General features: G+C 57.8%; 1 protein-coding gene across 4 annotated transcripts in view; it reads left to right on the forward strand.

Annotated features, from left to right (window-relative positions):
* Nucleotides 1-10,842, forward strand: part of ADGRG1 (adhesion G protein-coupled receptor G1) — a 44,356-nt gene extending 33,514 nt beyond the window's left edge. For all 4 annotated transcript variants that reach the window (XM_075940437.1, XM_075940434.1, XM_075940433.1 and 1 more), the window contains 9 exons: nucleotides 524-646; nucleotides 2,613-2,729; nucleotides 3,443-3,488; nucleotides 4,154-4,254; nucleotides 4,366-4,484; nucleotides 5,685-5,956; nucleotides 6,865-6,973; nucleotides 7,441-7,709; nucleotides 9,186-10,842. In XM_075940437.1, coding sequence (XP_075796552.1) covers nucleotides 524-646; nucleotides 2,613-2,729; nucleotides 3,443-3,488; nucleotides 4,154-4,254; nucleotides 4,366-4,484; nucleotides 5,685-5,956; nucleotides 6,865-6,973; nucleotides 7,441-7,709; nucleotides 9,186-9,307 — 1,278 coding nt within the window. In that variant the 3' untranslated portion in view covers nucleotides 9,308-10,842. The remainder of the gene's footprint in view (nucleotides 1-523; nucleotides 647-2,612; nucleotides 2,730-3,442; nucleotides 3,489-4,153; nucleotides 4,255-4,365; nucleotides 4,485-5,684; nucleotides 5,957-6,864; nucleotides 6,974-7,440; nucleotides 7,710-9,185) is intronic.
* Nucleotides 10,843-15,155: the final 4,313 nt, after the last annotated feature.

Consider the following 15,155-nt stretch of genomic DNA (forward strand, 5'->3'; position numbering starts at 1 on the left):
GGCGCGTTTCCAGGCTGCTCCGTGCTCTCCGCGGAGTCTAGCCAGGGTGTGGTCTCACCCCAGGGAGCTCGGGTTAGATTGGCCCCCTTGCCGCGGTTGTAAGGCACCGCGCGCAGACGCCCCAGCCACCCAGAGCCTCCAAGCGCCCGGCCAGGCTACAGGCTGGAGGCCCATTTACACTCGTGCCAATTGGAAGAGGGCCTGGCCGGAAACCCTGGGACGCCACAGGGAAGCCCTCCCCTGACACCTCAGGCTGGTCTTTGTCCCGACTGCAGGGCAGTCTCCCTCTCGCTCGGGTCCTGGCGTCCCGGGGGGCCTGGGGCGGCTCTCGGGGGTCCCGTTCCTCCCTTCCAGCAGGAGGCGGGGGTCCCCCTTTGGAGCCCGGGGAGGAGGGAGAAAGTCAGGAGGCTTCACCTCAGTGCTGCTGATGTGCTGGGGCGTGACGCCGGCGCCCGCGTATTGCCCGGCGCTCTGCGCAGCCGGGCCCCTCTCCTGACAGCGCGCTGCGGGGCTTGTCTTGCAGGCGGGCAGGCGGGTCCGCCGGGTTGCGGTGACGCTGCCGCGTGAGGTCTTCACGCCCAAGGGCAGGAAGCTGGTGGAGAGGAGAGTCCTCCTGGTGGACATCGACAGCCAGGCCTTTTTCCAGGTAACGGCCGGGCCCCAGCTGGGATTGCATTCGGGGATCAGTGGAGTAAGCCAGGGGCTGCTGTGAATGCCAATGGTACTTGCTGCCCACAGCCCTGCCCGGGCATCTGAGCTGCGCCCCACAGTGGGGCCTGGCCTGCCCCCTCGGTCTGGCGTCCCGTGTGAAATCTGACCTGCTGTGCAACCATCTGCTCTGCCAGGCATGGGCTGGCACCCAGCTCTACCTGGCTCTCAGCGCCCCCTGCTGTGCCAGTCCCGCCAACGCCCCTCCCCGGCTCTCAGCGCCCCCTGCTGTGCCAATCCCGCCAACGCCCCTCCCCGGCTCTCAGCGCCCCCGGCTGTGCCAGTCCCGCCAACGCCCCTCCCCCGCTCTCAGCGCCCCCGGCTGTGCCAGTCCCGCCAACGCCCCTCCCCGGCTCTCAGCGCCCCCGGCTGTGCCAGTCCCGCCAACGCCCCTCCCCGGCTCTCAGCGCCCCCAGCTGTGCCAGTCCCGCCAACGCCCCTCCCCGGCTCTCAGCGCCCCCGGCTGTGCCAGTCCCGCCAACGCCCCTCCCCGGCTCTCAGCGCCCCCGGCTGTGCCAGTCCCGCCAACGCCCCTCCCCGGCTCTCAGCGCCCCCGGCTGTGCCAGTCCCGCCAACGCCCCTCCCCGGCTCTCAGCGCCCCCGGCTGTGCCAGTCCCGCCAACGCCCCTCCCCGGCTCTCAGCGCCCCCGGCTGTGCCAGTCCCGCCAACGCCCCTCCCCGGCTCTCAGCGCCCCCGGCTGTGCCAGTCCCGCCAACGCCCCTCCCCGGCTCTCAGCGCCCCCGGCTGTGCCAGTCCCGCCAACGCCCCTCCCCGGCTCTCAGCGCCCCCGGCTGTGCCAGTCCCGCCAACGCCCCTCCCCGGCTCTCAGCGCCCCCGGCTGTGCCAGCCCCGCCAACGCCCCTCCCCGGCTCTCAGCGCCCCCGGCTGTGCCAGCCCCGCCAACGCCCCTCCCCCGCTCTCAGCGCCCCCGGCTGTGCCAGCCCCGCCAACGCCCCTCCCCGGCTCTCAGCGCCCCCTGCTGTGCCAGTCCCGCCAACGCCCCTCCCCGGCTCTCAGCGCCCCCGGCTGTGCCAGCCCCGCCAACGCCCCTCCCCCGCTCTCAGCGCCCCCTGCTGTGCCAGTCCCGCCAACGCCCCTCCCCCGCTCTCAGCGCCCCCGGCTGTGCCAGTCCCGCCAACGCCCCTCCCCCGCTCTCAGCGCCCCCTGCTGTGCCAGGCCTGGCCCTCTGCCCAGCCCTTCCAGTTCCCCTCCCCACAGTCCCAGCGTCCTGTCCCAGCCCTGAGACTCCCCTGAGCTCACCAATCTGATCTGCGCCCAGCTGCACAGTGGCCTAGTTTTACCACATGCTTCTAGCCAGGCTTTCAGCGCCCGTTTCCAGGGGCACAAGCCCAGCATATTCACTGCCTCCTCCATGGAAACGGCTGCAGGCCAGTCCCAGAAACACTCTGGGACAGTGCTAGCAGCGTCCCCCTGTTCCGGTTCCTGCCAGAGCCCTGCCCTTTCCAGCCTCCCTCTGCACCTGGCTCCTGCAGTCCCACTGGGCTCCCTCACCCCTGCCGCTGGCAGAGTGCCGCAGTGAGGGGGAGGAGGGAAGGCAGCCCAACCCCCCCCCCACCCTGAATTCTGGGGCTGCAGCTCCCCTCAGTCAGGGTACCGGGGCAGATGGTTGTGATCTGGCCTTTGCCACAGTAAACAGGAGGCCACCTGGTGTCCTGAACCCCCAGCTGGTGGTGGGGTGTGACAGCGGTGGTGGGGTGTGACAGCGGTGAAGCACAGTGTGGGCAGGGACTGCTCCAGCTCTGACCGGAGCCTGTGTGTGCAGACCCATTTAGGGAGCGTGTGTGTGTGTGAGAGACAGGGAAGTTCTGTGGGTCTGAGGTCTGGGGGAAGGGGTTAGCGGCTTGGTGCCCCGCCGCCGTCCCAGCGGATCCCTCTCTCCTAGGACCAGAACGGCAGCAGGGTGCTCGGAGAAAAGGTGATCGGCCTCACCGTGGGGAACACCAACGTATCGGGCCTCTCCCAGGACGTGGTCCTCGAATTCTTTCATGACCAGCTGCCGGTAGGTGTGAGAAATGGCCCGGTCCAAATCAGCCTGCCCCGGGCGAGAGGCGGAGCCTGGGACTTGGCCAACAGCTTCAGCCTCGGCCCGGCCGCCCCGTCCTCCCTAGTGGGCGCCCCTTCCAAAAATGTAACTCGGGAGCTAGCCGGGGCAGGCGACTGCCTCCAGAGACGGCACGAGCGGGGCCTTTGGTCCTGCCCGGCCCTGGGGGGCGTTGCTGGGAGCAGCCTCCCTGTTGAGAGAGGAGATGACGCGCTGGGGAGAGAAGGATCTCTGTTGGCAGGCCCCAGTCACGTGACAAGGGCCGGCTTCTTTTCTCCTCCTGCCCCGTTTTCCCCTGGATCTTCTGCTCTTCAGCCCAGAGCTGAAAGGAAGAATCAGGATTTACCGGCATGCAGCGTGGCTGCTGGGCAAAGTGGGGGGCGGCTCGGAGTCCCTGAAAGGGGCGGGGCCTCTGGCAGAAGGGGCGGGGCCTCTGGCAGAAGGGGCGGGGCCTCTGGCAGAAGGGGCGGGACTGGGGACCAAACTCCCCCTGTCCATCCCTTCATGGTCACAGCAGCAGCGGTGGTTAAATTGCCAGGCCCTGAAACCGATGCCCCTTTTAATGGTGGCCGGTACCAGCCCACTTCCACCCCTGCCTCAGCCCATCCCGCCCGCCCTGGAACTCCCCCATTGGTGCACGTGCGTCACTCCCCACGTTCTTGTCCTTGCAGCGGAACGTGACCCCCCGGTGCGTGTTCTGGCACGTCAGCGCCAACCGTGAGTATCTCAACCAGAGCGGGTGGTTTGGCCAGCTCCGGGGCCTCGGTGTGGGAGGGAGGGAGGCTTTAGCACCTGTGTGAAGGGAGGGAGGACCCAAGGTGCGGGGCAGGTGAGAAGCAGACCCTTCCCCTAGCTGCCCAGGCAGGGGATTGAGATCAACCACCTGACAACTGAAGATCGTATTTTAACGCCTGTGATGACACATGCTGGACCGAGTCCCGCTCCCGCTGGAGTGGATGGAAAGATTCCAGTTTACTGGACTGGTCCGTGGCTGGAGCTGTATCCATCCCCTTTCCTCTTGTCTGTATCACGCCAGCGCCCTGGGACGCTTCTCCTTCTCAGCCTCAATGGGCCCTGCTATGATACCCACTCCTCCGCATGAATCCTGCCAGAGGTGCCTCCCCTTGATCTCTGGCCAGCCCCCCCGGATCTCCCTAGAAATCTGCCCCCAGCCCTGCTCCCCATGCAGATACGGGTTGGGTGATCCTGGGTGCTAAGAGCCCATTTGAGCAGTGCGGCTGCGTGGTCAGTATGGGAGTCACTGGGCCCCATCACAAAGCACTCTCCCCTCCTGCCACCCGCTTGCAGAGAGCTTCCTGCGAGCCTGGACTTGGGCTGAGTGTGTGCAAACTCCCCAGGGAACCTGGCTTGTCTCTTCGCAGGCGCCCCGGGCAGCTGGAAGAGTGATGGCTGTGAAACCGAGAGGAGCGATGCAGTGACTGTTTGCCGTTGCAACCACCTCACCTATTTTGCTGTGCTGATGGTGGGTACCGGCTCCCATTCCAGCTGTGCGTCCTCCCTGCGGATGTGCTTCCGCGGCGATGTGCAGCGCGCTACGCTGGGCTCTCACCCCTCCCCTCCTCTCTGTTCTCAGGTGGCCTCTCCGGAAATCGATGAAATCCACCGACAGCCCCTGACCATCATCACCATCATTGGCTGCGTTACCTCAGCCGTGGCTTCCCTCGTCACCATCATCTTCATCTGCTGCTCCAGGTACTGGACTGGCTTGGGACCGAGAGTTAGCGAGCAGCCTGAACCTTGTACCCTGCTGACCAGTTTGCTACCCCGGGTGGGTAGCATCCCCTTCGGTTGCCGTTACACACAAACTGGTCGTGATTTTCTAAAGGGGCTAGTGATAATGGGGGGGGGGGGTCCAACATGAAACATAAGAATGGCCATACAGGGTCAGACCAAAGGCCCATTCAGCCCAGTGTCCTGTCTGCCGACAGTGGCCAGCACCGGATGCCCCAGAGGGAGGGAAAACAACAGTTAATCCTCACGTGTTCCCTCCCCTGTCAGCCATTTCCAGAGAAACAGAGGCCAGGGCCACCATTCCTACCCATCCTGGTTAACAGCCATTAATGGACCTAACCTCCATGAATCTATCTAGCTCTTTTTTGAATCCTGTTAGAGTCCTGGCCTTCGCTGCATCCTCTGGCAAGGAGTTCCATGGGTGGACTGTGCGCTGTGTGAAGGAAAACTTCCTTCTGTTTGTTTTAAACCGGCTGCCTATTCATTTCATTTGGTGACCCCTAGTTCTTATATTGTGGGAATGAGTAAATAACTTTTCCTTATTCACTTTTTCCACACCAGATGTGATTTTTATAGACCTCATATCCCCCCTTACTCTCTTCTTTTCTAACCTGAAATGTTTAAGTCTTTTTAATCTCTCTTCATCTGGGACCTGTTCCAAACCCCTCCTCATTTTTGTGGCCCTTTTTTGAACTTTTTCCGATGCCAAGGTATCTTTTCTGAGACGATGAGAGATCTTTTTGAGGCACCTGAAAGGGACCTGATATTCAGGAAGTGCTGAGTACCCACCCCTGGAAACCAGGTCCCATGAGTGGCTTTTCCAGAGCTGCCCATTGTTTTTGATAATCTTGACAGCCCCACACAGCTGTTCAGCAGCGTGTTAACCGAGATTTCCTGGATGAATCGGGCTGGATGCGGTGGCCTGCACACCAGGTCCAAAGGCCAGAAGAGATGTAGCTTCCCAATGACACACCGGGCCCCAGTTCACTCCCCCTGGTGTAGTTACCGGCGGTGGAACATCACTAGAACTCCTGCGTGTGTCTGGTTGGGGTGAGCTGCTTGAACCGAGGTGCTGGGACCCCACTGTGGGGTTTTATGGGCGCTGAGTCTGAGACCCCCAGACAGGACCAGGAGTGAAATCTCCGCCTCTCCCTTACCCAGGAGGAAGCCCAGACACAGCACCATAAACAACATCCACATGAACCTCCTTGGGGCCATCTTCCTGCTGGATGTGAACTTCCTCCTCACGGAGCTCTTGGCCTCCTCCGGCAGCGAGGGAGTTTGCTGCGCCGGTGCCCTGTTCCTGCACTTCTCCCTGCTGAGCTGCCTGGCCTGGATGGGCATTGAGGGCTACAGCCTCTACAGGCTGGTGGTGAAAGTCTTCAACGGGCAGGTGGAGAGCTTCCTTCTCAAGCTGTGCTTGGCCGGCTGGGGTGAGTCCCAACGGCGGCAGAGGTGGCCCAGCGAACTGCAGGCCTCAGGACTGTTTACCCCGCGAGGCCTCTCCCCTCCCAAGGTTGAGGCGATTTGATCAGTCTGTAGGCACCTACATGCGGCGACGGTTTCTGATAGCAGGGGGCTATGGAAAGGCATAAGAAGAACCAGGGTCTGGAAGCTGAAAGGGGAGAAATTCAGACTAGGGATGAGCCCGCTCACTGGTCAGAGTTGTGCCTTAGCCATCGGCTACTACGGTATCTCCATCGCTAAGGCACGGCTGGCTGGCTCTGTGTAAAATACGCTGTCGCGCAAGCACCAGATACGGGCAGGAGCCACTGGCCGAATTTCTTTGGCCTGTGCTATGCAGCAAGTCACATTAGAGGACCACAGTGGCCCTTCTGGCCTCAACACCCAGGAGCTTATAAGCAGGGTGGACCCGAGGGTCCAAAGGGCTTGTCTCTGCTATGTGGGGGATGGAGGTTGCAGTGATCGGTCCATCGGCGGTCGATTTATCATGTCTGCTTAGATGCGATAAATCAATCTCTGAGCACTCCCATCGACTCCAGTACTCCACCAGGATGAGACGAATAGGCGGAGTCAATGGAAGAGCAGCCCCTGCCGAGGTTACTGCGTGGAAGACACCGTCAACTTTAGCTTCGCTATTTGCGTAGCGGACATCATGTAGAGAGAGGGACGAGGGGGGTTAGTGTAGAGCAGGCCAAAGCAGCACCCAACCATACCGGTTCAATGCACCGTCCTCAGTCCGCCGCTAGGGTGACAAAGGGCATGGGAGAACATCATGGACAATTCCTGTGGAATAGTAAGGATGGGCTCCTTGTTCAGGGACATGCCAGGATGGGAACTGGGGCTAGGAAAACCTCCTAATGCTGTTCTCTGCATCCAGGGATTCCCTTCCTTATGGTGGGCGTGATATTCCTGGCAGATTGGAAAAATTATGGATTATTGCACATTGACGTATTGGACTCCCTAGGAAATTCCACCAGTGCAGCCATGTGAGTAACTGGAAAGGTGTCACAGCGTTCCCGGTCATACTGTTGCAATGCCCCTCTCCCGTGAGTTGAGTTATGATGAGCACCTTGGATCAGACTGGAATAAGTTGCCCAGGGAGGTTGTGGAATCTCCATCTCTGGAGATATTTAAGAGCAGGTTGGATAAATGTCTATCAGGGATGGTCTAGGCAGTAGTAGGTCCTGCCGTGAGGGCAGGGGACTGGACTCGATGACCTCGCGAGGTCCCTTCCAGTTCTAGTGTTCTATGATTATAGCTCCTCTGCTGGGTTTCCCCGATAATCTCTTCTTGCTCCCACCAGAGCCCCAGCATGCAGAGGTCAGCAAAGATCTCATGACGTAGTATAGCAGTACACCTGCCGGGAGACTGGCCCCCTGTTAGCTCAGAGCTCTGGCAGCCTGTTACCCACGCAATAAAAGACTTGACTCATCTGCCTTTCTCCTCTCTCCAGGTGCTTCGTCACAAACCAGCTGGTCCATAGCATAGTGAACATGGGCTTCTTCAGCCTGGTGTTCATCTTCAACCTGGTCATGCTGGGCGCCATGGTGTGGGCCATCTCCCGGCTGAAAAGTACAGGCCAAAAGTGGGAGCACGCCTTGTTGCTCCTGGGGCTGAGCCTCGTGCTGGGCATCCCCTGGGCGCTGGTGTTCTTCTCCTTTCTCTCGGGAGCAGTGAGGCTCGTCACGCTTTACCTCTTCACTGTCATCAACTCTCTCCAAGGTGAGTGGGCGGTGGCGGACCTGCTTTCCCCATCGCGCCCTCTGCTGGCAGCCGGGGATCCGATGTAGGCGCTGCCCCCTATGTTCCCTGTAAGCTGCACAGCCATGCAGTGGCTCAAAGCTTCCATGTGGGCAGGGAGCTCAGCTGACTGGCCGGGGAGGGGGGCATCTCTGAGCAGCTCCCAGAGCAGTAAGCAAGTGAGATAAGGAGAGAATAAGTGGCATGTGAAGGGGGAGAGAAGGAGCGAGCGAGGGAGTAATTAATTAATTGGTTGGCGGGGGGAGTCAGAGTGGAGGGAAGTTCGGAGAGTCCCACGGCTACATTTCAATGAGGGAGGTTAAAGTGTTCCCCAACAGGTTTTTGTGTGTTGCCTTTTCGGATAGCTGATTTTTGTCCATGAATTTTTTCATATAGGGACTGTCTGGTTTGTCCACTATATATCACAGTGGGGCATTGCTGGCATTTGATGGCATAGATCACATTAGTGGATATGCAGTTAAATGATCCTCTGATTTGGTGGCTGATGAGATGAAATCACTTGTAGACGTGTGGGCCGAGTTGGCACCGGGGTTGATTGCAGGCGTGAGTTTCTGGATCCTTATGATGTAGCTGTGTGGCATGGTTACTGGAAAGAATTTGTTTCAGGTTAGGGGGTTGTCTATAAGCAAGTATTAGTCATGCTCTCCTTGCAAATACTATTTCTAGTTGACTCATAGATTTGTTTAGCATCTTAAAGCTGAGCTTTGTGTGGATAATACGCATTTTAGAGTGTATACTAGCCTGAGTGGTTAGAACGGTTGAAGATACATATACTGCAAGGGTAGTGTTAATTTTGTTTTTATTTAATTTCATAACAAATAAACATTGTAAGCATTGCTCCTTGTTAACTATCCCTTGTCTTAATATATCACATGCACACACTACCTCAGGATTAGTGTTGCACATAAGGAAAATTCATCTTGCCCAAAAGAAAATTCAACCCTCCAAAGGATAGAAAGTGTTAGCGGGAACACTGGCTGTCACCCTGGGACCAGTGCTGGGGGCACATGGCAGAGGGGTCTGGAGGCTCTCGAAAGAGCAGCAGATAGATTTCTCACAAGCCTGTGGCCAGTTCCTCCCTGTGGAGGGGAGCTCCCTTCCCTGGTCTCTCGCTCTGTGCAGAGATGGCCCTGCAGGGCCATGGGATTTTCTGCAGGAGAGCGACAGCGGGTTTCTACGCCTGCGATAGTGCCCTGGGGCCACACAAGGGTGCCACCGGCTAAGGATGGAGACCGGGCCCTGCTACCTTCAACTAAGACTCAGCTCAGTTCACCTGACGTGGCGTTGCCGGCGTGCTCCCTGGGAGTGGCAGCAGTGATGGGATGGGATGGGTGTGCTGGGGGTGACCATGCGCGGGCAGGGCGCCCATGGCCCTGTCCTGCTCCCTGCATTGCCCCTACCCACTCAGTACTCATCCATGTCTCCCTTCTCTCGCAGGCGTCTTCATCTTCCTCTGGTACAGGACGATGGTGTGGCAGGCCAGAAAGCCCAAGTCCTACTTGCAGAGCACCTCCGACTATGACAAGGTGCAGCTTAGCACCAGCCACACAAGCGACTGAGTCACCCGCTCGCTCTGCTTGCAGCTGGGTCTGCCTGTGCCTGGGAGCGGTCAGCCAGCCATCAAGCTCCCGGCGGGGGGCGGGTAGACGCATCAGTGACGCTCTTGCCTTGCTACACGTGGCCCTGTGTAATCACAAGGAATCTAGAGAAATTCACACTCCCCCCTAGACACAGTCTGCCAGCATGGAGCTGGGTACCCGCTAAGGGCACCACTGCAGCTAGGTGTGTGTCTGCACATTCACAGCACTGTCCAGGAGTTCCTCTGGCCAGTCCAGACGGGGGGACCATGGTGGAGACGGCGGTTGCTGTGTGGTTCTTGTAGTGGGTTTGTCTACCTGTTGCCCTGTGTAATTTGCTGGTGTCTTTAGTTCTTCCTGTAGGGTTAGAGTCCCAGCTCACTTCAACGGCTGTGAAAGCCACGGCCAGGTACTTTTCCCCCTTCCCCGGCAGATCTGGCTCACCCTTAACCAGGGTTTGGTGGACCATACTTGTGGTGTCTTCAGAGGCTACTGCCAGTGACAGATCAAGTCTCCAAGGGAGAGCCGCTAAAACCAATGAGTAGTCAGGTGGCACCTTCAGCCATGTCTACACTAGGAGATTATTTTGAATTTACTAAATTCGACTTCTGGGCACCTGATTTTACAAAGTCGTAACTTCCTCACTTACGAATTTGACAGTGCGGGAATTATTTCGGACTAAGGGTCTAAAGTAGACCAGGCCTTTGAGACTAACAAATACATACACACACACACACACACACACACACAGCTGGTCCCCAAGTTATGGACCAAACACTTGGCCATAACTCGAAGTGTTCGTAACTCGGATCCCTTTGAGTTACATGGCGACCGCGCTGTTCGTAAGCGCAGATCATGTTTGTAACTCAGGGACCGAATTTAGGACCGCTTTCATCGTAAGTGCGGATGGTCATAAGTGGAGGTGGTCATAAGTCGGGGACCGGCTGTATATCGTATCATGAGCTTTCATGGGCAACACCCACTTCTTCAGATGTGCTGGTGTGAATCGGTAAATATTAAACCAACTCTTACACAGAGTCAGTGGCTGCTGCTTTGCTTCTGGATACAGTTCAAGGCACTCACTTTAAAGCCCGTAAGTTGGGTAACCTCTCTGTCCACATTCCAGTATGCCCAGCTATCTCCTCAGCCGCAATGTATCTAGCCATTCGAAAGGGATGCACCTGGCTCTTGGTCCTCTGGTCCAAATGAGGGTTGGGCCTCTGGGCCGGTGTCGTAGGAAGTGTGTGAGGGCACAGGGCGGCGTCTGTCACTTTTCTGGGGGGGTTGCTTGTAGATGGTGGCGGGGAGATGCCTATTGCTGGCTATGGTTGCCATTTTGCACATGCACCTTGAACAAGTGGAAAAGTGCATTTTTAGACGCCTCAGACAGGAATAAATAATCTGTCCAAACGCTGAGAAGCCTCGCTCCTGAAATACAATAGCCTTGGGTGTTGAATGCTTCTATTTTTCTATGATGTCAAATCTGCATTCTGCTTATTAAAGCATTCTTACTCCTACACAGTCTGTCCCCGGGGTTTTGTTCGCTACCTAATCCACACCCCTGCTGTATTTTTGAGAGATTTTCAAAAGTACTCAACTGAAGGCTCCTAACTCCCATTGCCTAAGTTGCCAAGGGGATTTAGGCACCTAATGTCCAATGATTTCCATGGGACCCCTTCGAGAATCTAGGTCAAGGTATCTAACAGCTCTCTGTGCCTTTAGAAATCTCCCTTGTCGGTGTCTCAGTGGAGGGGTCACAACAGGGAGGGTTGGGGTTTTTTTGGAGGAATTATTTTGCTTCTCACTTGTGTGGTCCTCACCTGATTTTTCTATGGAACAGTGGCCCCAGACTGAAAAAGGGTTCCATAGGCTGCACGCCACTGCCATAAAGAAAGAAAACATTGAAACCTTTTGTGCTGGACGTATTTAACTTGATTTAAAATGAAGTTTGATCAACTCACATGCGAAAGTTCAAACACTTAATTGGTTTAATAATTTAAATTAAACCGTTCTCCCCAGCTGCAGCACTCGCAAAATGGCTCGGGTGTAATTATTTAATTAACAGTGAGTTTCCATTAGCAACGGGCAGTCTGCGGAAAGGTTTGGAGAGGGCAAGCAAGGGGTGGGGCCTTGGGGGAGGGAGGGGGTAGATCCTGACTTGCCCTGACATTTAAAAAGTGGTTTTGGGTGTAAAAAGGAAGGAGACCGCTGATCTAGACCATGCTTGGCCCTGCCGTGAGGGCAGGGGACTGGACTCCATGACCTTGCGAGGTCCCTTCCAGTCCTAGGATTCTAAGAAGCTCCCTCCCAACTGCACGAGCCTCCTCAGCCAGCTTCACCCGGCCCTCCGGCAATCCCTACCTGGCCGGCTGTAAAGAGCGGGTAGGAAATACCTCAGCACTCGGGACGGGCTGGTGGGTTCCCTGCGGGCCTCGCAGTCCCGTCTCTCCCCTGCTCAGGGGCATGGAGAGGGGGCAGCCCGGGTGGGGGAGGGGCAGGGCGGAAGAAGTTGGGCCAGTCGATCATCGACTGCGTCACGGCCACCCAGCACCATGTCAGAGGCTCAGCCATCTCCAAAGCCGGATGTGGGGGTGTTGCATGTTGGGTGTGCAGGCGCTGGGGGGAGTGGTGCTAAGATGGTGGAACCGGATTTAGGAGCGGCACGTGCGCTTCTTCCAGTGCTGCCTTCAGAGCCTGCTGGAGAGATCTTTGTCCCTGGAGACCCCAGGTACCGGCCGAGCTGCTCCTGCTCCCTCACCTTCCCTCAGACACCCACCCGCACCCTGCTCCCTCACCTTCCCTCAGACACCCACCCGCACCCTGCTCCTGCCCTCTGGCCAGACACCCACCAGCACCCTGCTCCCTCACCTTCCCTCAGACACCCACCAGCACCCTGCTCCCTCACCTTCCCTCAGACACCCACCTGCACCCTGCTCCCTCACCTTCCCTCAGACACCCACCCGCACCCTGCTCCTGCCCTCTGGCCAGACACCCACCAGCACCCTGCTCCCTCACCTTCCCTCAGACACCCACCCGCACCCTGCTCCTGCCCTCTGGCCAGACACCCACCCGCACCCTGCTCCTGCCCTCTGGCCAGACACCCACCCGCACCCTCATCCTGGTCAACAAGCCCCCAATTGGGGCCCAGCCCCATCTCACCGCAGCATCATAATAGCTCTGCACACACCCCAACACTCCAAACCTGAGTCCATCATATACCGCAACCCCCTGCCCTGATCCCCCTCATACTCCCACATCCCCAGCCCCCTGCCAGAACACCCCTGCATCCCACACATACCCCAAACCTGTGCTGAGCCCATTATACACCCAAACCCCCTGCCCTAAGCCCCTCATACACCCCAATCCAAACTCCTGCACCCCCCCATCCCTAGGCCCCTGCCATAACACTCCCAACCCCCCCCACACCCCAACCTTGTGCTCTGAGCCCCTCATGCACCCCAAATCCTGCACCCCCACATCTCCATCCCTGCCATAAGATTGACAGAAGACATCCTGAAGGCGTGCCTGAAGCTGGACTTGACCAGTTATGATGTAAACTTCAAAGAAATTTGCGAAAAGATGCAGCGACAGAAGTCCCCTTAAATAGAGTCTGTGAGTGCAATGTTTCTTTGCTATTATTAATCATCATGTCTATTGTCAATAATATTACATTGTATATTTTCAGTCATGCAAATGGGCATTCTTCTACGGCTCTTTGTTGCCCACTTGTTCTGAGTTTTGATGTAGTTTGGCTCTTTGGTTTGAAAAGGACGCTGACCTCTGAGCTCACTGATTAATCAGGCAGCTAAGGCAGAAGTGAACAGAGGGCGAGAAAACCCTGTTACAGGAAAACCCACAAGGAGATACCAGCAAAACAGAAAGGGCTCTTTCCTCGTTACGACATGCAAAGAATCCCGCCAGCTGAGAAAGTTTAATTAGAAGAGTTTTGCTAAAGTCAAGCAACTTTCCAAGCTCACAACTCACACCAAAGTTATTTTCCCTCCCCGGTTTCCCTGGCTAAGGCTGCCAGATACTTTCACAAAAAATACCGAACAGGGCAGGGGAAAAGTTGGCTGAGCAAAAAAAAAAAAAAAAAAATTTTTTTACATGTCTGATATTTTCTGGGTTTTTTTTTAACCAGACAGAGGCTGCAAATACCGGACTGTCCGGGCCAATCCCAGACACGTGGCAACCCTACCCTTGGCTAGAATTCACATGCCCATGTGCCTTGGTCGGGGGGTAAGATCAGCGCTCTCTGCTGCCAACCGAGGGGCAGCAGCCTGCTCTCTGCTCCCAGCTCAGCCTCTCCCCCAGCTCTCTGAGTACCAGGCCCTTAGCAAAGCAGCTGCCCTGCCTGCTGGCTCATGGGGTCTGACCCCCACCGCAGAGACAGACCCTAAACTACCCCACCCAATTCCAGAAGCTGCCCAGTGTGGGGTGCAAAATCCACCTAACAGTGCCCTAACCACTACTCCCTCCTGCTTCTTCCCGAGGGGGGTTCTTAAAGAGACAGCTCCCTGGTGGGGACATGGGCTACATAAGCATTAGCCCAAAAACCGGAAATGGACTTTGTTACACCCATTCTCTTGTTATCCCCCCTCCACTCAGGCCAGAGCCTCATTAGCAGGATTCCTGCCAGAGTTCAGGCCTGGCCCAGTAACGAGCAATGATGTTATTAATTTATTTGCTTCCCCGGCAACTGGCTTAATGATGGTGCAGTGATTAAACCTGCACAGGGTTAAAGGGCACGGACCAGGCACATGCTCAGAGCCCTCGGTACGGGCTGCGCTTGGCGCTGTACAAACACCCAAGAGGAGGCGCTGCCCCCTGGAGCTCACGCTCCGTCGTTGCTTTACTCCCTCCTTCCACGCCGGGTCGCGTGGCTCCAGCTGGTGTGGAAAGAGCCCCTGTGGGCCACGGCACCATGGCCCGTGGCTGCCCGGGCTCTCGCCGTGCTCCCCACAGCTCCTGGAGGGCAGGGAGGCCCCGTTGCCGAGCCGGGTCAGGGGGAGCAGATCTGGGTCGGGACCTGGCTTTTGCCCACTGCCCGTTTGTTTGCGGTGCTGGGTGCCAGACAGCCCTGCGCTGGCTTCCCCCGGGGGTGTTGGCACCTGCCTGTGCGGGGGAGGGGGGGCGAGCAGATTAGCAGCTCTGGGAGCTGAGTCATGTGGGCAGACGCTGAGACGCCCAGGTGCTGAGCACAGAACAGACCCCGGAGAGCTGCGCCCAAAGGAGGCCAAGCGGCATGTGTGTGGGTGGCTGCAGCGTGCAGAGGTGCTGCCGAGAGCCCCGCGGCACAGAGGGAAGAGAATCAGCAGCCCTCACTCACCTCGCTGTGGGGAGAGCTGAACACACACACACACACACACACACTGTGGGGAGAGCTCACACACAGACACACACACACAGTGGGGAGAGCTGACACACTGTAGGGAGAGCTCACACACGGGGGAGAGCTCACACACAGTGGGGAGAGCTGACGCGCGCACACACACACACACACAGGGGAGAGCTGACACTGTAGGGAGAGCTCACACACACACACTCTGTGGGGAGAACTGAACACACACACACACAATGGAGAGAGCTGATGCACTCACACACTGGGGAGAGCTGACACAGTGGGGAGAGCTGACGCACACACACACACAGACTGGGGAGAGCTGACGCACTGTAGGGAGAGCTCACACACATACATACACACACTCTGTGGGGAGAATGGCCACACACGTGTACACACTGTGGGGAGAGCTGCTGTACGCACACACACACACACACATTATGGAGAGAGCTGCTGCACGCACACCCCACAGATGCACACACTGGGAAG

This window comes from Pelodiscus sinensis, chromosome 12 (assembly GCF_049634645.1).
Source record: "Pelodiscus sinensis isolate JC-2024 chromosome 12, ASM4963464v1, whole genome shotgun sequence".
Taxonomy (NCBI): Eukaryota; Metazoa; Chordata; order Testudines; family Trionychidae; genus Pelodiscus; species Pelodiscus sinensis.